Source organism: Microplitis mediator, chromosome 10 (assembly GCF_029852145.1).
Source record: "Microplitis mediator isolate UGA2020A chromosome 10, iyMicMedi2.1, whole genome shotgun sequence".
In the NCBI taxonomy this organism is placed as follows: Eukaryota; Metazoa; Arthropoda; class Insecta; order Hymenoptera; family Braconidae; genus Microplitis; species Microplitis mediator.
Genome location: NC_079978.1, coordinates 16,327,719 through 16,354,152, shown reverse-complemented (window position 1 = coordinate 16,354,152; position 26,434 = coordinate 16,327,719). Strand labels below are relative to the sequence as shown.

Genomic DNA, 26,434 nt, shown 5'->3' with positions numbered 1-26,434 from the left:
CCCATTCAAGATGGACTTGGACATGATAATGTATCTCAGGTTAAATGATTCCTCCTAAACACTACATCTCCCAATGGCATAACCATAGGATTTAGTGCTGGGCTAATTCCTGTTCACTCGCCGTTACTAAGGAAATCCTTGTTAGTTTCTTTTCCTCCGCTTATTAATATGCTTAAATTCAGCGGGTAGTCTCACTTAATCTGAGGTCGTCGAATTGAATTTAAGAATCAATGAAATAAAGAAGTAACAACTGTTGTCGGTCTATTGAAAAATATAATTCGTAAACTCGATAATCAGTTGTACTTTATTATAATAGCATTTCACTGACTCAAGCAACAATAATAATTTAAAATGACATCATCTTGTTTATAATCAAATACTGATGATGAGCATTCATGTCTATTTTTAATCGCTAGTACAAATAATTGTAAGCAGTTTTTATATAATAAACGACCCTCAGCCAAGTGTGGTCCGGGAATAGGATCCGTGGACCGCAATGTGCGTTCGAAGTGTCGATGTTCATGTGTTTTGCAGTTCACAAGTTGACGCGCAATTAGCTGCGTTCTTCATCGATTTACGAGCCAAGTGATCCACCGTTCAGGATAATCATCTTTTTAGAAAATTTTTATATTTTCTTTTTATTGCTTGTTAACGAAATTTTGATACTTTGACAAAATGTCTTTTACATTAGAAACATATTATCCTATTCTAGTGTAAAATTGCCATCTATACATCAGATGTATATGGCAATGAAACTTTGTAAATATAATTCAGTCATGGCGAGTGTTCATTTAAAAACCTCATCTATACACAATATGCACGAAACATTAAGAGTATATAGACTAGTATAGGTTACCATGACAGTTTGCTTATTATTATCAAGCACAAAGTCTCTTAAGATACTTTTTTTTTTTATAAGTATTCATTCGATTTACTTTTTAAATTGCGTGCGTTAACACTTTTGAAAGTAATATTTATATGTGTATATATATTACAAGTACAAAATTTGTATTGTATATTATACGTTAATGATCCTTCCGCAGGTTCACCTACGGAAACCTTGTTACGACTTTTACTTCCTCTAAATAATCAAGTTTGGTCATCTTTCCAACAACATCGGCAATGCCGAAACATTGCCGCGCATCAGTCCGAAGACCTCACTAAATCATTCAATCGGTAGTAGCGACGGGCGGTGTGTACAAAGGGCAGGGACGTAATCAACACGAGCTTATGACTCGTGCTTACTGGGAATTCCTCGTTCATGGGGAATAATTGCAAGCCCCAATCCCTAGCACGAAAGAGGTTCAGCGGGTTACCCGGGCCTTTCGGCCAGGGAAGACACGTTGATTCTTTCAGTGTAGCGCGCGTGCGGCCCAGAACATCTAAGGGCATCACAGACCTGTTATTGCTCAATCTCGTGCGGCTAGAAGCCGCCTGTCCCTCTAAGAAGATATTTATTTACGTTGGTAGTAAAAATCACTTGATCCGAAAATCAAGTAAATCTTTCAAGATACCAAAAACGCCTATTTAGCAGGCTAGAGTCTCGTTCGTTATCGGAATTAACCAGACAAATCGCTCCACCAACTAAGAACGGCCATGCACCACCACCCACCGAATCAAGAAAGAGCTATCAATCTGTCAATCCTTCCGGTGTCCGGGCCTGGTGAGGTTTCCCGTGTTGAGTCAAATTAAGCCGCAGGCTCCACTCCTGGTGGTGCCCTTCCGTCAATTCCTTTAAGTTTCAGCTTTGCAACCATACTTCCCCCGGAACCCAAAAGCTTTGGTTTCCCGGAAGCTGCCCGCCGAGTCATCGGAGGAACATCGGCGGATCGCTAGCTGGCATCGTTTATGGTTAGAACTAGGGCGGTATCTGATCGCCTTCGAACCTCTAACTTTCGTTCTTGATTAATGAAAACATTTTTGGCAAATGCTTTCGCTTCTGTTCGTCTTGCGACGATCCAAGAATTTCACCTCTAACGTCGCAATACGAATGCCCCCATCTGTCCCTATTAATCATTACCTCGGTATTCCGAAAACCAACAAAATAGAACCGAGGTCCTATTCTATTATTCCATGCACACAGTATTCAGGCGAAATAAGCCTGCTTTAAGCACTCTAATTTGTTCAAAGTAAACGTACCGGCCTACCTCGACACTCAATTAAGAGCACCGCGATAGGATTAAATTGGACCGCCAAGTTTGACCGTAGCTAAATCCACCGGTAGGACGTTCCATAACATGTCAGTTAACACCGCGAGCGATGAACCAACAGTATGAAACACAGATTCAACTACGAGCTTTTTAACCGCAACAACTTTAATATACGCTATTGGAGCTGGAATTACCGCGGCTGCTGGCACCAGACTTGCCCTCCAATGGATCCTCATTAAAGGATTTAAAGTGTATTCATTCCGATTACGGGGCCTCGGATGAGTCCCGTATCGTTATTTTTCGTCACTACCTCCCCGTGCCGGGAGTGGGTAATTTGCGCGCCTGCTGCCTTCCTTGGATGTGGTAGCCGTTTCTCAGGCTCCCTCTCCGGAATCGAACCCTGATTCCCCGTTACCCGTTACAACCATGGTAGGCGCAGAACCTACCATCGACAGTTGATAAGGCAGACATTTGAAAGATTCGTCGTCGGTACTAGACCATACGATCAGCAGAAAGTTATTCAGAGTCACCAAAAGTAACGATGGACAAGCCACCGATTGGTTTTGATCTAATAAAAGCGTTCCTTCCATCTCTGGTCGGAACTCTGGTTTGCATGTATTAGCTCTAGAATTACCACAGTTATCCAAGTAAATGTGGGTACGATCTAAGGAACCATAACTGATTTAATGAGCCATTCGCGGTTTCACCTTAATACGGCATGTACTGAGACATGCATGGCTTAATCTTTGAGACAAGCATATGACTACTGGCAGGATCAACCAGGGAGCTTCGTTTATGTTTTATATTTAATAAAAAACACTAGAATTACTCCTCTTTCACTTTACACATACATGATAGTCTTTAAAAAAGAATATCAGTTGTTAAAGCGGTGCTGTTTGTAAGCATTTGCTTTTCACAACACTTTGAATCTACATTATTTATTCACAAAATTGAATAATAACTTTGATTTTCAACCATCCTCTCATTTTTGTAAATATTACTCTCGCTAGATATTTTTATCAAAGCGACTTGGTTTTTATACACGTACACGTGATATTTTATTCTTGCTCGGAAACAAGTAAGTCAATACTCAGTTTCATATTTGTATACTTCTTTAAAGTTATACATAATATTATATAAACGCCGTAGCGATTTACCACATAAAGAGTCATTCAGTCATAGACATCGACCCGTGGTAGTGTTACGTTAATAGTATAGACAACTTGCCGTAGTCAGTATCTGTCAGCTCTTACTCGAGCCGCTTCAACTGACTACTCTTTCATACTAGTACGAGCCGGCGTGAAAAACTATCGGGTTTTTCAACTAACCAACGGCTGCCTCAGTCACGGCGGATACTACGATGTCTCCCTGCATCTAAATTACCTGTTAATACTTGAAAAATAATTTTTTCTATTTATATCACTAGCAGTTTATTATTAATTTTTGTTTTTAAATTAAGGAAATAAATAATTTCTTTGTTTTAATTATTTGACATTTATAATAAAAAAGTATGTATATGTATTATATTTTATGTGCTTCATTAATATATAATTATTTTTACTATATTTACTTAAAAATAAAAAAAAATAAAAATAACGTTTATTTAAAATTTTTTTATACTTACAGTATGTACTCATATATTATCAAAAATTATTAAACTATAGTAGATTATATTAAATTATTTTTTAGTTTTTACAGCTAAATTTCCGAAAACAGATTAAAAATTATACAACTTTCTAATAAGTAATTTTCAACTTTTATATTAATTTTTTATTTATATATGTAATTATAATAAGTAAATAATTTTACTTATGCTAAACATTACTTTAATTAATAAAAGATTTTAATAGAATCGTATTAAAATATATAGTGTGTTTATTATAAACCAACTGTTGATTTTTTTTTTTTTCACAACGATCATAGCGTTAATTGAATTTTTTTTCATCACTTCGTTTCAATCTTTTAATGTTTTTTTATTTATTTATTTATTCTTTTATTTAACGATATATTAACTAAAAACATAAAATGACTTGAAATTCTTTTATTCAGTCTTTTTTATGAATTGAAATTCTAAACTAGTTTAAAATTAAAATTAATCGGTTTTGAGTAAATCATATGTATCCATAGAAAAAAACATCATTAGATTTATTTTAATATCATTTTTTGTTTATTAGCTTATATTTCTGTTGCCTTAATCTTTAAAATAATCATTCGTTTCATTGTTATAAAATTTTCAGTTAGATAGAACGACTTTTTTTTTTTTTTTTTTTTTTTTTTTTTTTTTTTTTTTTTTTTTTTTTTTTTAATAGTGGCTCTATCCAATTTTTTTTTGCAAAACAATAAAAAAACGTTTATATTAATTATTTGGATAAATGTATTTAGACAAAAAAATTATTTAATTGATATTTCTACATATACAATGGCTTGATAATTTAATTAATTTGTTTTCTAACCACAATAGAATAAGTATACGAACAATTTATATTATTATAATGAATCATAAATAATTATAAAAACTTAATTTTCACTCAGTAATTTTTAATAGTAAACTTAAAAATAGATTATGAAAATCAAAAAAATTTCGTATTTATAAATCGTAAATATCTAAGTTATGTTGATCAAGGTGTACTGAATTAACGTGAGCCAAGCGTTACCTGAGTTAAATATGTTATTTCTAGCCTGACAAATATCATTTCCATGCTTCGACGAGTTCTTATTTTATTTTATTTATTTATTAATTCAAATAAATTAAGTAGTCATAACTTTAATTTATTAGTTTCATTATACATCGTTTAAAGCTTACATTTAATAAAATAATACATGATTTTAAAAATAATTCGTTGCTATAGTTCAGCATATTTTAGGTTACTAACTATCACATATCTTTTGTTTTGTCGGTAATATTCTACTTTAAACTTATTAGTGAGATAATTGAAAATTTTATTAGCAAGGAGACCTATTGATTGAAGTATAAGCTCAGTTTTAAATAAATATTCAACTTAATTTTATAATTTCTACATTATTCAGAACAAAAACATTTATGTATATATGTGTATAAGGATGATTTATTACCGGTACAAATTTTTTTTTTACTCATTAAGCAAATTATTTTTGTATACGTTAATAAATTAAAAATTCTTTCCAACTTTCAGCCTTTGATTTTATTTCTTAGTACTTTCTAAAATATTTCATTTAATAAGCATAGGAAAAGTGACGATTATTTTTCAATTCTCCAACGTCCAGCTCAATTTTAAGTTATCGGGCCACTAATTAAGGCATTTTCTAAGGTATTTTGTTGAAAATTGAATTCTTTACAAAAAAAAAAAGAAAAAAAAGACTTAATGGTCAAGTTTTTAAAGTTTTACGTTCACAAAATATAAAAATTTTATTGATTTCTTAAATAGAACATTTATAAAAAACTTTTTCAGAAACGTATTGAATATCTTTCATTTTATCTTAAATACTATTTTCCATTAGCTTGAATTCATTTATAATAACAAAAAAAAATCAAACTTGATATATTTCTGAAAAATTTTTTATTTATAAAATCAATAAAATTTGTATATCTCGTAAACGTAAAACTATAGTAGCTTGACTTATGAGACTTTTTGTGTAGAGAATCCAATTTTTAACGAAATTTCTATTTGCTCTTTGCCTAGAACATTTCATTTCCCAGAAAATGTCCAAAATATCTCCCCAATAACTTAAAATGCAACTTAGAGAATTGAAACAAGTTATCAGATTTCTTATTCTTTTTGAATAGAAAAACCTCAAAAACACCATGAAAGTACGTTGAATTTAAATTAGAGACTAAAATTTAGTCAATGAGCTCGAAAACAGCGAGAAATTTTGGGGCTGGCCTGCGGGCCCAACCGAAGCCCAGATTTTTTCAAAATATTTAAGGCTTAAAATATCTTGTCTCACGAAAGGTTTTCTTATTCTAATAAAACTAACAATCTTCCGTCAAGTAAGGTATTTCTTGAGTTAAGACTGAGGTATTCTTCAGCTGAAATTAAAACTTTTTGTCCTAAGAAACTTTTCTTGATTCAAGATTTTCAAGTTCTAATTCAAAAATTTGGTTATTCTAAATTAAGAATTTTCTTTCTAGACTCAGTGAAATGACAATCTCCAACCAGAAAAACTTTTCTGCTCAAGTTAAGAAATATATCACTTATTCAAAGATAGTGATTTTTTTGGCATTAACAATCAGCTTCTTATTATAAGCAAAATAATATCTTCTGCCAAGGATTTCATTTCTTCAAGTTAAACTTTTTTTTCTCTTAAATTCAGTAACATTCAAAATCTGAATCAGAAATTCGTGGATTATTTCCAAAATAAAGACAAGTAAATTAATTTTAAAAAAATGCCAACACAGATTAATTTAAAACGATATTCAGAAAAACAAAAATTATTTCGTAATGGAACAGAATAAAACCGATTTAAAAATTTTGGATTAGTTTCAATTCGGTTCAATCCGGAGTCAGAACCAGAAATTTGAGAATTATTTTCGAATTAAACCGAATAAAATTTTTTAAATTCGTTTCAATTTTATGAGCCTGAAGTTAGCAGACAAACGAAAAATAAAATAATTGACAGCGGATATCTTTTGAACAATTTGAATTATATACAATGAAAGGAATGGAATAGAATTCTATTGAAATAAACTAGATACGCTAGCAATTTTTTTTTTTTTTAGCTCACTGTTTTGGATTTATTCAAAAACAAAATTTTTAGCAAGCTAACCTGACATTTCAAATGATCGGAATAACTTCATATTGTATTACTTTCTTGATGGCACTATTATCTAAGGGCGCCTTGGTTTTTTTTTTTGAAAATCGAAAAAAAACTTTAACACGTCATAATTTTTGAACAAATCGTTGAAACGAAAAAAAAAAAAACTCACCTCTTCGTTTTTTTATTATCTAGAGGTGCAATTTTTTTATTTTCGAAAATTGCTGTCATATTTTGAAAAAATGATAAAAACAATTTTTTCGAATTTTTTAACTAAGCATATGAGTAAGAAAAATTATTTTAAAAGTAGAACTGAACATGCCGTCTTTTTCTCTTTCCAAAAGCTACGTATGCATGATTTCATTTTTTTTCTATTTTAATTTAAATGGTCAATATGTTCAGTCAATCAAAATTTTAAGTTTTTTTAATTTTATACCTCGTTAATGGCGTTTTACCAAAATAAGCCTAAGATACATTTTTGTAGGGAATTTTATGTTCTACAAAAAAGGTCTCTTATGATTTTTTGATAAATCAATCTGTTCAAAATTTATGGAAGCTTAAAGTCAAATTTATAGTAAATTTCGAGATCTTTTTACTTTTCCAGTGAAACTACCGAACTTATCATCAAATGCCATGGAATTTTTTGTAGACGGTTTATTCTCTACAAATAAACCTTTAAAATTTTTTTTTAAATTCTACATAACGGTTAATTTATTTCCATTTTATTGTCAAGCTCTTAAAAAAAATAGCGTTTTGCTCGACTTCAATCGATCTCTTAGGTAAATAAATAAATAAATTAAAACAATGAAATTAAAAATAATGCGGGTACTAATATTTCGATTATTTACACACATATTTTTTAATTTTTATTGTACTTACATTTTATTTATTTATTCCTAAATTTTAAAATTGTTAATTGTCGGCGACATTCACACTCATCGAAATTTACTATAAATTTGACTTTAAGCGTCCATAAATTTTGAACAGATTGATTTATCAAAAAATCATAAGAGACCTTTTTTGTAGAACATAAAATTCCCTACAAAAATGTATCTTAGGCTTATTTTGGTAAAACGCCATTAACGAGGTATAAAATTAAAAAAACTTAAAATTTTGATTGACTGAACATATTGACCATTTAAATTAAAATAGAAAAAAAATGAAATCATGCATACGTAGCTTTTGGAAAGAGAAAAAGACGGCATGTTCAGTTCTATCTTTAAAATAATTTTTCTCACTCATATGCTTAGTTAAAAAATTCGAAAAAATTGTTTTTATCATTTTTTCAAAATATGACAGCAATTTTCGAAAATAAAAAAATTGCACCTCTAGATAATAAAAAAACGAAGAGGTGAGTTTTTTTTTTTTTTCGTTTCAACGATTTGTTCAAAAATTATGACGTGCTAAAGTTTTTTTTCGATTTTCAAAAAAAAAAACCAAGGCGCCCTTAGATAATAGTGCCATCAAGAAAGTAATACAATATGAAGTTATTCCGATCATTTGAAATGTCAGGTTAGCTTGCTAAAAATTTTGTTTTTGAATAAATCCAAAACAGTGAGCTAAAAAAAAAAAAAATTGCTAGCGTATCTAGTTTATTTCAATTGAATTCTATTCCATTTATTTAATTGTATATAATTCAAATTGTTCAAAAGATATCCGCTATCAATTATTTTATTTTTCGTTTGTCTGCTAACTTCAGGCTCATTTAATTTTGATAAATTCTGATTTTTCTGCCGAATTAGACAGAATTAATTTTAAAGCTAGGTAACGAATTAACAAAATTTATCTGAATTATGTAAAGTTAAAAATCCGATTCTGTTTAATTCGATTGAAATCAGTTGTTTAATCAGGGTACATGTTAATATAGTATCAGTTACTATTTTAATTTAATAACTTACTTTTTGTTTTTTAATATCGAGATAAATTATGCAAGGAATTATTAATGTATTAATGTAATTAAGTGTATACTATATGACCACCACAAAAGGCACTTATCACTCTGTCGAATAATAAAGGAGTACCCATGCCAGAATTGTTTGTATATGTTGATATTTTCGTTTAAAGAGATTACTCGCGCCCATACGATGTTTTTATTCTAAATATCTTCTCCACCCCGTGATTTTTTTGACAAATTAACGCTAAACTCTATGAGGAATGAACAAGCCGCTGCTATTATTTATTTTCTTATATTTAAACTAGGTGGTGAGAAGTGTACAGATAAACGGTACTACGCAGTGATCTCTTCGAACAAAACTGTCAAAACAATTTCGATTGAGCTTCGCTCACTCGATCAGTAAATTTTACAGTTATAAACTACTCACGGATAAAAATAATCGGTAGCTATTATCGATTTTTTTGGGATAAGCCACACACACACACACACACACACACACACACACACACACACACACACACAAACACACACACACACGCACATACATGTTTACGCGTATGCACAAGGGAACACACACGCGCACTCGTGCACGCGTGGCTACTCGCACTCGCACAGGCGCGCACACACACACACACGCACTCGCACAGACTCGCACACATTCACACACGGGCACACGCACGTGACACACTCGTGCACTCGAACACACACGCACGGACACACGCGCACACTACACTTGTACATATATCCCGTGTAATATCCCTTAAAAATAGTTTTTTTTGTGCACTGAAATTTGTCAGTAGAACCGAAATAATCGGTAGCAGTTACCGAAATAATCGGTTGCAGTTACCGATTATTTTTTTTCCGTGCTGTTGCAACGAAAAAGAAAAAATTTAGTAATATCAAAATCCGTATTTCAATCATTTTGGGAAGTTTTTAAATTCGCGAGCGACTCTTTAAAAATTTTTTATGGAGCTGATTTATGAAAAGGGTTCCCGAAACAATCAACCAACAAATCTTCATAATATATGAGACTCGGAAAAAAAATGGCCAGTTTTTTTTTGGGCCACCTTCGTATATTATACGTATTCGGATGCTGCCTTGAAACCTCCTCGGTATCAATAATCAAAATAGTTATATTGAACTCTGATTCCTAAAATCGAACTGAGACCAATAACTTTTCTTTTTGAAGAAATTCAAAATTTTTATCGTAGAAAATTAAAAGTAAAGAGTAACTTTATAATATAGATATAGTTGATAAGATTTTAATGAGTAGCTACTTATTAATGTAACAAAGATTATTTATGGTACAAAACTTTCACTAGTTTGCGGTTATAAAATACTCCAACAAACAATGATACCAATTGAGCGCGATTTCATAATGCGAAAAATTTATTTATTTTTTTTATGAGCTTCGTATTATGCAAATAAATAACTAGAAAATATTTTCTTAATCATTATTATTTATTTGTACTGTTCAATAAGCATGTTTATTGTGTACAATTGATATTAAATAAAAATATAGTCATACTTTTATTATACTTATATTTATAAAATAATAATTACATCAAATACGCAATAAAGTAATCTTTTTTTTTTAGTCGGTTTACTAACTCTCAAACAAAAGAAAATACTAAGATATACTTAACACTTTTACAGCATTTATAATTAATGATTATTTAATTTTTTATACATAAAATTTATTATTTATACACGAAACATAGTTTTTTTTACATGTAGTTAATTAATTACATAATATATAAACAATTAAAATAGAAACATAATGGCTGGCAATGACCAATGAATTAATGATGATAGAAATTAATATAAATCAAATGTACATAGGTGATGAAATATAATATAACTTGTTTTCTTTTTTTTTTTTTATTTCTAATCACCATTTAATGAAATAAATGCTTTCTCACACTCATCACGCAATCTTGAATAATAGGCATGAATTATTAAGAAAAAAAAATTTATAACATCATAAGAAACAAAAAGTATAGAAAAAAAAAAAAAAAAAAAAAAAAAAAAGAAATTTTTAAACAAAATTTACGTATCGTGAAGCCAAACCTTAAGTGGCACTTTCGTGAATGCAGTATTAAGAAATGACATAAAGTGTTCAGCAATACTAGAACTTGCTGCTGGTCTCATTTCTTCAATTATTTCTCGTGCATGCTGATTGAGGAATTGATTCATTGCTTGACCAATAACATTATTGCCCATAAGACGATCATGTACACGGAAACGTGCGCTACCTAAACTAAAATCAATTAAGAGACGAGCTATTCTCATATATCTTACTCCATCTCTCAATTCTTCAACTCCTTGAACTCTTGCGATTGCCTCAACATCACCTGATTCCCATATTAACATAAATTATTATTTAAATTAAATCAATTCAATTCAATACCATGAGTTTTGACAAAAAAAATATTCTTACCAAAGAGAGCCCAGAAATCACCGTGACTTTGAATTGGAAATAAAAGAACTTTTCCATTTACATCGTAGTGTCCTTGAATCTCAATTTTCGGTATACTCAGCTGTAAATCAACTCTCAGTGTACGTAAATCAGCACGTACTTTACTAACAGTATAATTTCCTGATCCTAAAGTTGTTATATTTGTAAACAATGCTCTGACTCTAACAGCACCTTGTCCATTTTCCATACCCAATTGTGGAATTACCAAAGGTTCAATGGGCGGTAATTCCAGTTCCGGAATACCTGTAGTTATATATAACTTTATGTACATTAATACTGAATTTATTTATTTTTTACTTTAGTTCACCTTTGATCAAGTATGGTTTCAAGTGATTAAATGCCTTTTGAATACATGCTTCAATCTGTGGATCACTTCTACTACATGGTAATATGTATTCAGCTAAAAGTAAACAAATAAATATATTGAAATAATTATTTAATAAATAAAATTAATGATACTAATAATAATAATAATAATAATAATAACAACAATAATAATCAATGAGCATCATATTCTGAGAATTACTAATGAGTCTTCCGTTAGACCGATTTCTTTAATCTAACATTATGTTTCCCCATTTATACGGAATTTACGCAATGGCTTTCACTTCCGGTTCTATTAAGTCAATCATCACCAAAAATTTTTTATATTCCCACTAACGTAATAATGAATTATAAATCAATTTGGTAATAAACTTTTAGCTAAAAAAATTATTTCAAATTATCCATGAAAGTAATATAAATACATAATCATTATTATCTCATATTATATCGTCTAAAGATCTGTAACAATAATATTTGAACAGGGGTTTTTTTTAAATAGCCATAGATATATATTTCAAAAATATATAAAAAAAAAATTAGTATATTTAATATCGTCATAAAACTTTCTTTATTCAATCTCTTCGGAATGCGAAGCCACGAGTTTGTTGTGGTAGTTGCAAGTTATACGGTAATACTTCTGAAACTTCAAGTCCAACCGACTTTCTCCAACGAGTTCCGTCGGTATTATTACGTAAAACTCTGACATAACCTTCGCCACGCCGAGCATTGGTGTTGCACCACACGTGCCATTATAACTTGTTCATTGCGTTCCCCGGTTCATCACTTCAAAACCATCGACAACTCTATTGTCAATTTATACAATATATATATATATATAATAATAATCGATGTTACGTGTCAATCATAACTATTATACAATTATTTAAACGAGATAGTTTTATTACTATTATAAAACACTTTATGATTATTTACAAATAGGTCAATTTAAATTTATTCAAAATAAAAACTTTTGTTTTAAATTATTAAAAAATATTTGCTATTATAGTAATTATTTTTTTTTATAAATGTCTTACAAAAAAAAATAATACTATACAGTAAATTTTTTTTTGATTCAAAAAAAATTTTGGATAATTTTTTTTTTTCATAACTATTTGTTATTGGAAAAAATATTTTTATATATAGAAGAAATTGATCTTTCAAACAGAATATAAAAATAAAAATTGAATAATTTTGATCGGAAATTTCTTTTGGATAGTATTGACAAATTTTGGAATCAACAATATATCTATTCAATAATCAAGAAAATAAATTTTTGAATTAAGGAATAGTCTTTTGTAAAAATGATTTTTTTTTGCAATGTTAATTAATTAATTTAAAAAAATGATAAAAAATTACAAAATACACTTACGTGTGACAAAATTTGGTTCATTATCACTTGGATTTGTTTGACGTACTTGCACCACTCTAGCATCTTGGCACGTAGATTCCCATACGAATCCCAATGAAAGAATAATATAAACTATCTTCATTGTAAATTTTCACTTTTATTTCTATATTATCACAAAATATAATAAAACACAAATTATTATTTTTTTTTTATATTGAATATATATCTACAATTGAAATAAAACAATATTCTACACTAATATATTAGTAGCATTCAATAAAAGCAGAATTAATTAAAGTAAAATAAATTTTAATTATACAGATTAAGACATTGTTATAAGAAGAGAATCTATTTATATATAAATATAAGTCATAAGTTAGTATAAAAAGTGAGAGGAAGAACGTTGTTGTTTTGTAATATATACTGAAGACAACTCTCCATCATATTCTCTTATATGCGAGATCCCCTACTCTTTAAATTTCAACTCCCTTACAAATACCTGAACTGGGTTCTATTAAGCCTTCTCTTTCTCGTTCTCATTATTTTGTTTTGTACTTTTTATTTAGTAGTTTTTTGTGACATCAGTTACAAGAATTGTCTGATAAAATTATCATTTACTACTCAATTTAAGAGTATCCTAGCTATAATGAGTCTTAAACGAGCGTTGGTTGAAGAAGAAACATTATTGATATAAAAATACAAGCCATTTCAATTGATCAAATCAAATGTGTATTCGTGGATCAAAAAATCAATCCTCAATTTCACCGTGAAATTTCGGCTGCAAATAAACGTATTTCGGAACGTCATTTAAACCTCTATACTGCGCCTATTTCCGTTTATGTACTACAGAGGTCTAAATGAAGTTCTATTTATCGACTAGGGTTGACCCGTATGAAAATAATATATATGGTCAAAATATATGATAAATATCAAAAAATATATGTGGCCAATTTAACTAAATTTTCTGATGTACTTTTTTTTATATTGAAGAGGACAATATTTATCATATATGAGTCCGTATACGTTGTCTTTAAACATGAATAAGTGAAATAAGTGAATATTCACTGATTCTGAGCGCCAACCGAACCACTTTTTGAAATTAGTGGATCGGTTTGCACTTGGAATTAGTGAATATTCACTTATTTTCACTTATTAATGTTTAGAGAGCTTAGCACATATAAAATATATATTTCTATCATATAAGAAATTTATATTTTTATCATATACACTTATCCAAAAAATTAAATCAACAAGAAAATTTTATAAATTTTTTAGTGATTTTTGGAAAGCGGTATTTTCGTGAAAAATGATCGTATCGAAAAAAAAAAAAAGCAAATTGAAGCTTGAAATCTCTAGTTTAAAGATCTTCCAGCGAAATAATTTTCTGAGCCACGGTTTTTGCGGCATATTTTTACTTATTCGATCACTTGTAACGGGGTAAATTGGGTCATTTTATTGACCAAAATCGTGAATTATCACTGATGGTCACCTACCCTACCGGCAACCCCAAACGAGCATTCAATTAAGTTTTTCGACTTGTCGCCGGGCGTGCTAATCGAAAATACTCTCACGCTAGGCCCAATCATAATTAATTAAGGGAGGAGTTTTCCGATCATTGCCGAAAATAATCGAGCGGAATTAATAAAACTAGAAAACAGCAGCGAAAAAGACAGTAGTGACCGAAACGAACAGACTGAACAGACGCTCCCAGGGACAGAGTCAGTAGGATCGGGCAAATCATCTAGACGCCCAAAGTTACAATCGGGAAGCACTGAGCCGAGAGGACCAAATAACCACGAGATAATACACGGACTAGGACAATTACAGGGACCAGGACAACTAATACTGGATAACTGACGGTGTAAGAATCAACGTAAATCGTAATAGGTATTTTATAGAATATTCCCAGAATATTTATTAATTAAATACGCAGTTATACGTCGTGTCCACGAAGTATTCTCGTGTCTATTTTCGTGTAATAGTCAATCGAAAACCGGTCTCAACATAATTAGCTTTGTTATTTCCAGGCAGGTTGTATGAAGCATCGCCGGAAAATTCTTCTGGAATTTTCCAGGCAGGTTGTGTAAGGCATTCGCCGGAAAAGCAATTGTAATCTAGTCAGAATTATCTAGTCATTAATAATAGGATAAATTAATTATAATTAAGTTAAATAAATTTAAATAAAAATCAATTAATAAAAATATAAACGTTGAATGTGTCGTGAAGTAAAACGTGTTCAAGTTTTGAGTATTGGATATAGAGTCAGTGAATAAAATGTTAAGCGATAAAATAAAATAAATCCTAAAACCAGCTTAACGAAATTGATAAAAGAAAGGTTAACGTTTATTAAGAAAATAGTTGTTAATTGATTAGTGATTTTAAAGTGTGATAATTAATTATATGGGAAATAATTTTAGTCAGAAAATAGGTAATGGAATTTTATATTGTAAAGTGTGTGAGCGTGGATAGTGTAATTATGAAAATTATGGATACGTAAATAAGGTTTTATCACATAGAGGGTCAAGGTGACCGCGTGAGTTTAGGTTTAGTTAAGTCGTGTATGTGTATTATAGTCCAGGGGACTTAGGTGAGTGTGTGTGTGTTATAGCCAAAGGTAGTTGGCTTTATTAATTATTGGTTAAGATTGTCGAAGGTACTTGACGTTAAGTTTATAAGGTTTAATAAGGTAATAAGGTTATAAGGTTTATAAAATAAAGGTTTAAATAAATATTGTCAAGGTTAAATAAATAAAGGTTAAAATTGTTAATTGTGAAATAAATTAATTAATTATAAATTATTCTTCCTCTTCCTTTTCTTACAAATCTATTTTACACCGACCCTGATGATCTAAGATCCGGCTCTGGGAGGCCGTTATTACTTCCAGTGGCACCCTTTGTAAGGACGACTAGAGTAGCAGCATAGCGCTGTTATACACTACAGTTAAACAGTGTGCGTGTGTGTGTGTGTGTGCGTGTTTGCACTCGCATGTGTGTGTGTGAAGATATTTTTTGCGTTTTCCCATACAGGAAGCCCCAGAGTTGAACGACGGGGCCATGTCTGGGACATTATTGGGAAGCCCATCTTGGCAAACCTATACTGTCCCATGCCCGGGCCATAACTGGGTAATTAGTCTTGGCCATTCCAATGATTACCCAGGCTTGGGCCAAGACTGAATAACCTAGCTTTGGCCAAGCCTAGAGTCACCCTAACTTGGGCCAAGTTTGCGTAACCTAACCTCGGCCGACCCAATGATAATCATTACCTGAGCTTAGGTCAAGACTAGGCTCCCCTGCCTTGATCATTCAATGGCAACCTACACTTGGGCCAGGACTGGGTAACCTAGCCTTGGCCGAACCAATGATTACCCGAATTTAAGCCAAGACTAGGTTCCCCTGCCTTGATCATTCAATGGCAAGCCAGATTTGGGCCAAGGTAGGATTATCCAAGTTCGGTTAAACCTATAGTTTCCCATCCTTGGGCCAGAATTAGTTAACCCACATTTTTTATTAATTATTCAATTAATTCATTATTATGGTTTTTTAAATTAATAATTATTTATTTTTGAATTAAAATAAGTTTTAATTAATAAATATTATAATATTATGATTAAAATTATTTACAACTAATAATTGAAATATTTTTTAGATCGTTGTTATTTGCAATCAACAACCATAATTTTATAATTTTAGTTATAAAAATTAATTTAAGTAAGAAATAACTCATGAATTTCTACAATAAATGTTATTTTTAATATTGGTGGTAGAGCAAGACAATTCAACTGGGTTCTTGATAAATAATCAATTAAATTTAATAAATTTTATTTTTAAAAATTATGTAATTATAATAAAAATAATACGAAATTATTATTTTTTTTCTTAATCGAAAATATTTATTTAATTGCTCTTTATATTTCATAAAACCAAGTGGTTGTAGTAAAATGAATAAGTACAACATATAAAAGTTTCGGTTCAACATTAGTAGGTTCAACATTACATCCAGTAGCTACCGTTCAAACCTAGCGATCAGAAGGACGGCAGTTCGCGCCCAGAGCCCAGCAGAATTTTCACCAAGTTTTTTCACGTCATTTACCTCACTTAAATAGTTTAAACGTTAATGATCACAAACTCTATTAGGATAATAATAATAAAATTTTTTTAAAATTAAATTTATTTGTTTTGTCGATGCATGGGCCAAGTCTGGCAAGCAAGCATGGGCCAGGTCTGGCAAACAAGCATGGCTCAGATCTGGCCACCACGCATGGGCCAGCCTTGGCAATGATGCCTGGGCCATTGGTAACAACCAAGCCTGGCACCCTGTTATAATCCCAGACTTTTGCCAAAGCTGGGCCAAAGCAGGCTTACAAGCATGGGCCAGAGATCGACAGCATTGCGCCAAGCGTGGTCCATATCTGGCCCCGTCGTATTTTCCTGTATGGGTTATCAGCTTTCCAAAGTGAATACTCTGAGCGGACGCAGTTTACCCCGCTTTTACACCGGTTTAACACCAACGAATTACGCCTCGTACACCGGTGTAATATCACTTTGACACCGGGCGGAGTTAAAATGAGTCCATTTTTAACACCGCTCTTGTTGCAGTGTACGTAAATGAAGTCACGGCTATATCACTAAAAACGTTATCAAAGTAATTATTGTAATTGATTGTTAGTCTTTCAGAACGTTGATAAAATTCTTTTGTCTATTATTTTATTATTTAATGCATTCTATAATTAAAGTCGACGTGGAAAAAGCTACAATTAATGTAAGTTCGTCTTTAAATTACCTATATAATTCTTCGATTGTCAGTAACTATAAAAACTGTAACTGCCTTGCATTATTAAATTTTAAAGAATGCGATGCAAATAATTTATTCAACTATTTTGAGTATTTTTAAAATTAAAACGGGTCTAATTTTATTGGAATTCTAATTCGCGCTTAGTTGAATTGTGTCACAGCATACTCAATTGGCTCACTCGTGGAATAGACCGTACCATAATCTGCCTTTCGGTTTCGTCATTAGAAAAGCTTATAATAATTTTTAATCTATTTTATTGTAGCACAATGGAAGTAAATATTTTAGCAACGTTTTTCATTGCTTCTGTGACGCTAAAATTAGGTCAGAGTCATATTTTATCTATCGCACATTATGATCTTGATGAAGCTGTCACTGAAAATCTACCTTGGACTGTGATGATAGTAAGGAAATCAAAGTATTCTGCAATATTAACTCCGGAAAGTACGTAATTAATTATAGTTTCATTATATCAGTATCAAAATTTAAAGTTTCAGTGTTTACATAGCCAGTCAAAACAAGCTAGTTTCAACCCAATGCCTTCAGTCAGTGGTCAGAAACAAAATCGTTTCGTCCCTTGGAAAAAAACCGATGATGTTTCTGCCCGCTGAAAGCCAGTTCACTCTTAATTTCTGCTCTGATACTTGTCATTTGTTCATTAGTAATTTCCGATCACTAATTTTATTTAAGAATGTAATATATTTGACACACAATCTAAAATTTTATATCGACAATAAGCAAGTCGAAATAAGCTAATTCTGGACCAATGTGATTTAGCGGATTTAAAAATAATCGTTGGTTTTTTCTTATGGAAAGCAAATGTAGTTTTCACCCGTTTCTAGTTTATTATTCTTGGATCTGGATAACCTACGTTTCTCCGTAGGTGTCCATTTTGCCCCAGGTGTCATGCGTAGAGCTAAAATGCGCAAATATATCGGATTTATAGTAATTGGACAAAAATAGTATATTACTCTACAAGGGCAGAAAGTTGGAGATTCCTGCACTGCGCGTCATGATGCCCGAGGCGAAGCCGAGGTGATATCAACCTCACCAATGTCTGAAATTCTTTTGTTTCATTTTTTGTCAATCAAGATACTATTGTAATGAAAGCAAAATTTTCAAAAACGATTTATTGTTTCAGATTTTTATTACGGCTCTTTGATACATCCAAAAGCTGTTCTGTTCATATCGATCTTCCCAAAAAACAGCCAGTATGTTTCTAGAACTATTAAATTTAACTTTCTCTAACTTAATTTGTTTCCAGATATCGAGCTTACCATAAAACTTTCATCATAATTGGTGGTTGTCAAAATTTTGAAATAAAAGATAATAACGATACTCTAGCAAATAATTGTCAAACAAGGGAAGTAGCGGATACGCTAGAAGGAACATATCATGGTTACACCAATAATTCTACTCAACAACAATTCTTTTCTTTAATTATATTAAAAACACAATTTGAATTAAACGATAAAATTAACGTTATTGAGTTAGAAAGCTATAGTTCAAAAATCGAAAGTAATTGTTTTATACCGGTATTCAAAAATTTATACAGTCATGTCAACAACCGGACAGGTAAACAAAAAATGATTATATAACAAAAAAACTTGCAGATTTTTAACCTTGTGAATCATTTCCTAAATCATGTTTTAGTATCAACTATTAGTTCATATGATATCAAAATGATACACGATTCAGGATGGATATATTTAACAGAAAAAGGATACTTTGTGGATAGAAAGCAGAGAACTGAATCAGTCCTCCCACAAGGACACACATGGAGGTTTCAAGTAAAATAATTTAATTGTTAGAATAATAATTTTACGCTGAAAAAATTAACATTTGAGTTAAATAAACCGATTTATTTAGTATCAGTGTACACGAAGAGAAATTTAAAGCAACCAATCCAAAATTTCATGAGAGTACCCGATAAAAAATGTTTAGATCCAAGCATATATGATTGGATCCAAACAGTTAGATATGCTTGGACCCAAGTTTTGGCGCGATCCAAGCGGATCCAAACAGATCTGACAATATCCAAAGAGATCTCACTATATCTAAGTATATCCAAACAGATCTTAAAATATCAAAAGAGATCAAAACAGATCTCAAAATATCGAAAGAGATCCAAACAGATCTCACTATATTCACGAATATATAAGTGTATCCAAGCAGATCTGCGTAAATGTCGATCCTTAAAAAAATCTACATAGATTTAAGTACATATATCTAAAGAAGTTTCACTACATTCTAATGAATGCATGTATAAATGCTATCTATTAGACTGGGCAAAAAAAATTGACTATTTTTTTATTTCTTAGCTATATCGAGAATATTATTCAGAATGACAAAAAAAAAATTTTATGAAAGTTTGAGCTCTTAATATTAATTTTAAGAGGTCTATCATCACTATTTTTAATTTTAATTCATAATTTCATATTTTACGTCAGAACTGCTAAAACATTAGAGTAAAAAAAATTAATTCCTATTTATTTTTATGTAAAATTAATTTCCCTACAAAAAAGGTCTGATTGAAATTTTTTGTCAGACAAGTCGTTTCCGATTAATTAAGCTTAATAAATTGATATATTTTATCGATTTAATATTTTTACTTTTGAATTTTGTAACTGACGAATCAATAAATTCCTAAAAAAGACCATGACAGATTTTTGAAAGAAATTTAATACTTTACAAAAAAAGTCTCCTAACATTTTTTGCTAAATTCACTCCTTCGAAAGTTATTCAGGTTATTAAAATCACTTTGACTCAACTTCAACCTTGAATAACTTTCGAAGGAGTAAATTGAGCAAAAAATGTTAAGAGACCTTTTTTGTAGAGCATTAAATTTCTTTCAAAAATCTGTCATGGTCTTATTTAGATATATATTGATTCGTCAGTTACAAAATTCAAAAGTAAAAATATTAAATTGAAAAAATATATCAATTTATTAAGCTTAATTAATCGGAAACGACTTGTCTGACGAAAAATTTCAATCAGACCTTTTTTGTAGGAAAATTAATTTTACATAAAAATAAGTAGGAAAGAATTTTTTTTACTCCAATGTTTTAGCAGTTCTGACGTAAAATATGAAATTATGAATTAAAATTAAAAATAGCGATGATAGACCTCTTAAAATTAATATTAAGAGCTCAAACTTTCATAAAATTTTTTTTTTTGTCATTCTGAATAATATTCTCGATATAGCTAAGAAATAAAAAAATAGTCAATTTTTTTGGCCCAGTCTAATAAATATATTATACTTTAGACCATTCTAAAAATAATATCTACTCACATCTTGGATCTTATTGCTATTACCTCTTAATGCTTTTGATGAACCTATGTATAACATATATCAAAAGTCAATTGATATTTGAGTAAAAAAAAATAGATGAATACTTTAGAAACATTGATACTTTTATATTTAATTATTTACGTTTATATTTAATTACATGTAATCAAAAAAATTATGAATATTTTCGTAAACTTCTGTTACATGGGACTAAATATATTTTATTCACTTTAATCTATATAGTTAAATGTAAACAGATATAATACTACCAATGTGTAATAATTTATTTTCGGAAATATTGATATCTGCTTGGATAAAAATTTTTAATTTTCGTATATTACTCAGATAATCGTGTCTGATTAGACAAAAAAACTCTGTATTTAATGTCTTATTCGCAGTAGAACCCCGACAGTTCGACGATTCAGGAGCCTTACCTGTATTTAAATATTATTGGATCTGACCATATATGACCACATATAGACACACATTTTTGGATATATATATCTATGACTATAGTCATAAATTCTTGGATATACGTATATCTGCTTGGATATGAATTATTTTTGCATCTATATACCCACATACATACAGTTGGGTCTGAGCAGATATAACTATATATACTTGTATATGCTTGGATATAAGCATATCTGCATGGATATCAATTTTTATATATACTTATATATAATTAGATCTGAGCAGATATAATTATATATGCTCATATCTAGCAAGATCAAATATTTGGATGTATTTGGATATAAACAGATATAACGAGATCCAGACATATCTTTTTATTGGGTAGTTCCTTATCGTATGGGAAAAGGTCTATTTTTTCTATATCGTTTATGGAAATTAGACTCATACGAATTACGGTAATTATTTGGTAATTGGGCTATAATTGGGGCTTCATATGTTTATATCAAGCAAAAATCGAATAATATGCATACACTGTAAAAAATTTGGGGTGTGAAAATGGTCCTCGGGGACTTTACACGATTTCATCCGTGTGGATTGGCGGCGAGATTTATCAAGAGGTGTACTTTAAACATGGTATGAGTGTTATCTTTTACACTGTTCGGTGTTATTAGCTCAAAATTCATACGTTGTCTGATTATAAGATCTGTAGTTTAAAACAACCTATATAGCAACTGTTTTTATTATTAAAATGCCCGGTAAAAACGAATCATAAATGGTCATGTATGGCCATACATGGATCATATATTGTCACATACGGCTATATATAATTTCCAAATGATTTCACATATGGCTATGTAGGGTCATGTATATAACGATACACCCATATATAGTTATATATCAGAGTACACTATTTACTTTTTCTCGTCCCGGAAATTATATATAGCCATATATGACTTGAACAAAACATATATAGCCATATATGGGCATATGTAGTTTTCAAGTAATTCTATACATAGTCATATCTGACTATATATAACTGTATACGGTCGTACGAGCAAAAATATTTATTGAGTTATTCTATTTATAATTCTACGTAATAATTGTTTTAACGGTATTTGGATGATATTTCATAAGCTTACCAGGAATGGTTACTATAATTTTCTCTCCGTGTAAATTGTGTGATAAGGAATAAAACTAGATGATTCCAAACCCGAACGACATCGATTGTTCGAACTGAAAGTGAAGGCAGTCATTGCACGCAGTCTGGAATTATGATTTATTCTATGCCACACACTATTTTTTTTCATAATTATTTGCAAGTAAACGTAGAGTTTAAATATCTGGAGCTAACTAAAACGAAACAATTTAAAACTAATAGTATCTATACAAATTGAACTATGCAATTCGCTGGTTAAAATTTACTATAGCGGGCAGAAACTAGACGTTTTTTGCCCTAAAGAAAAAACTAGTGATCTTCGATCCACTCAATCGCATTCGTCTGAATTTGTTTTGTTTCAGTTTGCTGAACACGTATTAAACTCGTAATTTTAATACAGATAATATGAAGAAAAAAAAATTTGATCCGGGTACTTACTACAATGTTTGTTATTATTCATCGTAACTTAATTTTTATGTTGACAGCATCGAATAGAAAGTCCAGTAATATGTCAACGTATCTATAATCCCAATAAATATACACAAATTGGAGCTTTGAATGTTTTTATAAGTCCTCAAGAAGAAAAAAAAGCGCAAATCTATCAACAATCATATTTCGATGTTGCTCGAATATACGATGTAATTTATAGAAAGTTGAACGATTACTTTAAGCCAATTAGCGGCTCAGAAGAAGAAAAATTCACTAACGAAAAAAATAATTTTGGTGATACTGCATGTCCAATAAACTGTAAGCGTCATGATCCGAAAAAAGTTAACGCAAAAATAACAGTTAAAATTAATGGCAATGTAAAAAAATCTGAAAATATTGTTTTAGAACTATAAGCAATATATACTAAAGAATATTTGAATATTAGAGACCAAAATACCGTACGTGAGTAAGGGTAAACTTAAAATTATAGATTCATAGATATAAATGGGGTATTCCACGCCAAATCGACCACTTTTGACCCCGACCCCTTTCGATTTGGCTGAAAGTTTTTCATCGTTTTCTACCCTATGAAAAACGTTTCTCGTAATTTTTTCAAATTTTTTTACCCACCCAAAAAAAAGTTATTAATTTTTCAAAAAAACGGCCTTTTTATTTTCAAATAGTTATAACTTTTTCAAAATTTGACTTATCGGGACGTTTTTTTTTTCAAAAATTTTGCTATAAGATGTAGTTCTTGGAAAAAAATAGTAAAAAAAATTACTGATTCATCTTTAACGTTTATTTTTTAAATTTCGACAAAAAACGAAAATTTTGGGATGATTGTCATTTTTGATTTTTGATTTTTTTTTTTATAACAAACTTTAGCATTTTCTACGAATTCTCTGAAATTTTTAGAGTGGCGTTTTTTTTCTTTATATTTTTTTTTTTCGAATGAAAAAAAAATTTTTTTTAAACTATGGTTATTTTTCATAATACCACTTCAAAAATTTTTTACGGTATTTAGTGAACATCAGAATTTGAAAAAAAAAAGTGAAAACAAAAATTAAAAGTGACAATCATCAATAAAATTTGATTTTTTTTCAAAATTGTTAAATAAAAAATAGAAAGAAAACTTGGATAATTTTTTACTATTTTTTTTAGAAAAATACATACAAAAACGAAAAAATTAAAAAAAAAAATATGTCATTTCATCAATTTTCTACCAAACTATGAGCTTTTGAATATTTTAATACAATTAATTTAAAACGAAATTTTGTTATGTTTTTTTTTTTTCAATATTTTCGTTTTTGTATGTACTTTTCTAAAAAAAATAGTAAAAAATTATCCAAGTTTTCTTTCTATTTTTTATTTAACAATTTTGAAAAAAAATCAAATTTTATTGATGATTGTCACTTTCAATTTTTGTTTTCACTTTTTTTTTTCAAATTCTGATGTTCACTAAATACCGTAAAAAATTTTTGAAGTGGTATTATGAAAAATAACCGTAGTTTAAAAAAAATTTTTTTTTCATTCGAAAAAAAAAATATAAAGAAAAAAAACGCCACTCTAAAAATTTCAGAGAATTCGTAGAAAATGCTAAAGTTTGTTATAAAAAAAAAAAATCAAAAATCAAAAATGACAATCATCCCAAAATTTTCGTTTTTTGTCGAAATTTAAAAAATAAACGTTAAAGATGAATCAGTAATTTTTTTTACTATTTTTTTCCAAAAACTACATCTAATAACAAAATTTTTGAAAAAAATTTTAAAATACCCCAAATGTATTTTATCTTTAAATAAATGCTTGAAGGTCACGAATTTCACGATCCAAATTTAAATGATATTTCTATTTCAAATGAGATGATAAGGTGTCAAAAATTGTATTCGTTTAAATAAATGGAAAAAAGTATAGAAACACTGTTGTAATATAAAAAAATTCATTAATCAAAATAACCATCATCTTTTGGAATTATCAATATATAGTCTTCCCCGATCGAAAATCGATATCTGTTTCAAACCAAATACAAATTTTGTTTGTATTTCATTAGTATATGTAATTTCATTGAATTTCGCCCGTACTATTCCTTAATTGGACCATTTTCAGTCTAGTTTTGGTCGCCTATAGATCAAAAAAATCTTTTTTTCTCACAATATTTTGCTTTCTTTTGTTTTTATCCAGACCAGCGTGCTCGGAGTGAAGACGAAAAAGATCAAACTAAGATGACGAAAGCTCCAAAAGTTGGCATAAATTTAATTTCAGTCGAAAAAGTCGATATCTTTTCGGAAAATCGTCAGCAAATCAATGGCTTCAGAAGAAAATAAGTTGAAGCGAGCCTGAATAAAGTTTTATTTTTTACCCGGGAATTCACTTGGTACACAATCTACTTCTTTAACATTGAAATTGTATGCGCAGTTGTTAAAATAATATAACAGTCACCCCCCAAATATTTTATTTTTAAGATTTGGATAGTAGCGATCTAGATAAAAAAATCTACTATATATAAACATAATGATAAAGCTATTCAATAAGCACAAGCTTGACGTGAGAATCCACGGGTACGGCGTAGTGCAACAGATATTGGCAGCAGTGAGATGCAAAACAACAGAGGGCTCAGATAATCTCCCTCGAAGACTCCTTTTTTATACTGTACAACTTCGGTCACATGTTTGTCGTTGCCACATAAAATGGGGAACCATGGCCGTTGCATCGTAATGAATGCATCCCACCGTATCGCGATTGACTCCAAGGCATTTGAGCAAAAAGAGAGCAAGCTCATGAGGTGTTGAGTCAAATGCATTACGGTAGTCAATCCAGGCCATTGACAGGTTGCGCTGATAGATGATCGCGTCTTGAATAACACAACGATAAACTAACAGATTCTCTTTGCAACCTGGCAGGCCTCTTCTGTTGCCACGTTGTTCTTATATCTGTTGCCACGCAGGTTCTATCTTCTCTAAATTATTTAAGATTTTAGTAAAAATCTTATAAACCGCATTCAAACAGATGATAGGCCTGTAGTTCTTTGGGTCAGACAAGTCACCTTTCTTGGGAATAAGCACGGTTCGCCCTTCAACAATCTAGTACGAAATCGGTTCGTCGCCTCTGATAAAAGCTGTAAAAATCCGGGCCAGATGACTATGGGTAGAAGTTAGTTTCTTCCACCGAAATAAGTTAATGCCATCCGGACCCGGAGCAGCTCAGTTCCTACCATTATTCAGAGCTGAACGAACTACGTCCCCGCTGATTTCAGGGTTCTTTTCATCAGCATTATCGTTGCGGTCTTGTCAACAAAATGCTTCGAAGTCTTTAAGAGCTGGAGTTTCACGATTAACGTTCGGTTGATCACCATACAACTCGGACCAGAAAGCTTTTACTCGCTCGATGAATGGGAGATCGCCAGAAACAGACGTCAGGTGTCAGAAAGCGTTGATA

At 30.4% G+C, this 26,434-nt stretch overlaps 2 protein-coding genes and 3 non-coding genes across 5 annotated transcripts in view; 1 reads left to right on the top strand and 4 right to left on the bottom strand.

The window, feature by feature from the left end:
• The window catches only part of LOC130676821 (large subunit ribosomal RNA), a 3,927-nt gene extending 3,718 nt beyond the window's left edge, over positions 1-209 (bottom strand). Inside the window, exon 1 of the ribosomal RNA XR_008991504.1 lies at positions 1-209. This exon is cut by the window's left edge and continues 3,718 nt beyond it. This is a non-coding gene — a ribosomal RNA (large subunit ribosomal RNA).
• A 241-nt stretch (positions 210-450) lies between these two features.
• Positions 451-605, bottom strand: LOC130676825 (5.8S ribosomal RNA). Its single transcript, XR_008991508.1, has one exon. It is a non-coding gene; the product is annotated as a 5.8S ribosomal RNA (ribosomal RNA).
• Positions 606-1,026: 421 nt separating this feature from the next.
• Positions 1,027-2,936, bottom strand: LOC130676816 (small subunit ribosomal RNA). The gene has a single exon (XR_008991499.1). It is a non-coding gene; the product is annotated as a small subunit ribosomal RNA (ribosomal RNA).
• Positions 2,937-10,377: 7,441 nt separating this feature from the next.
• On the bottom strand, positions 10,378-13,331 carry LOC130675442 (protein takeout-like). The gene is made up of 4 exons (XM_057481136.1): positions 12,948-13,331; positions 11,562-11,654; positions 11,216-11,497; positions 10,378-11,129 (listed from the first exon to the last, which is right to left on the bottom strand). The coding sequence occupies exons 1-4, from the start codon at positions 13,066-13,068 to the stop codon at positions 10,825-10,827; spliced, it is 801 nt and encodes a 266-aa protein (XP_057337119.1). The 5' UTR covers positions 13,069-13,331; the 3' UTR covers positions 10,378-10,824.
• A 4,652-nt stretch (positions 13,332-17,983) lies between these two features.
• LOC130676376 (uncharacterized) lies at positions 17,984-23,708 on the top strand. Its single transcript, XM_057482529.1, has 5 exons — positions 17,984-18,158; positions 18,856-18,925; positions 18,979-19,289; positions 19,368-19,504; positions 23,059-23,708. The coding sequence occupies exons 1-5, from the start codon at positions 17,984-17,986 to the stop codon at positions 23,413-23,415; spliced, it is 1,050 nt and encodes a 349-aa protein (XP_057338512.1). The 3' UTR covers positions 23,416-23,708.
• The last annotated feature ends 2,726 nt before the right edge of the window (positions 23,709-26,434 follow it).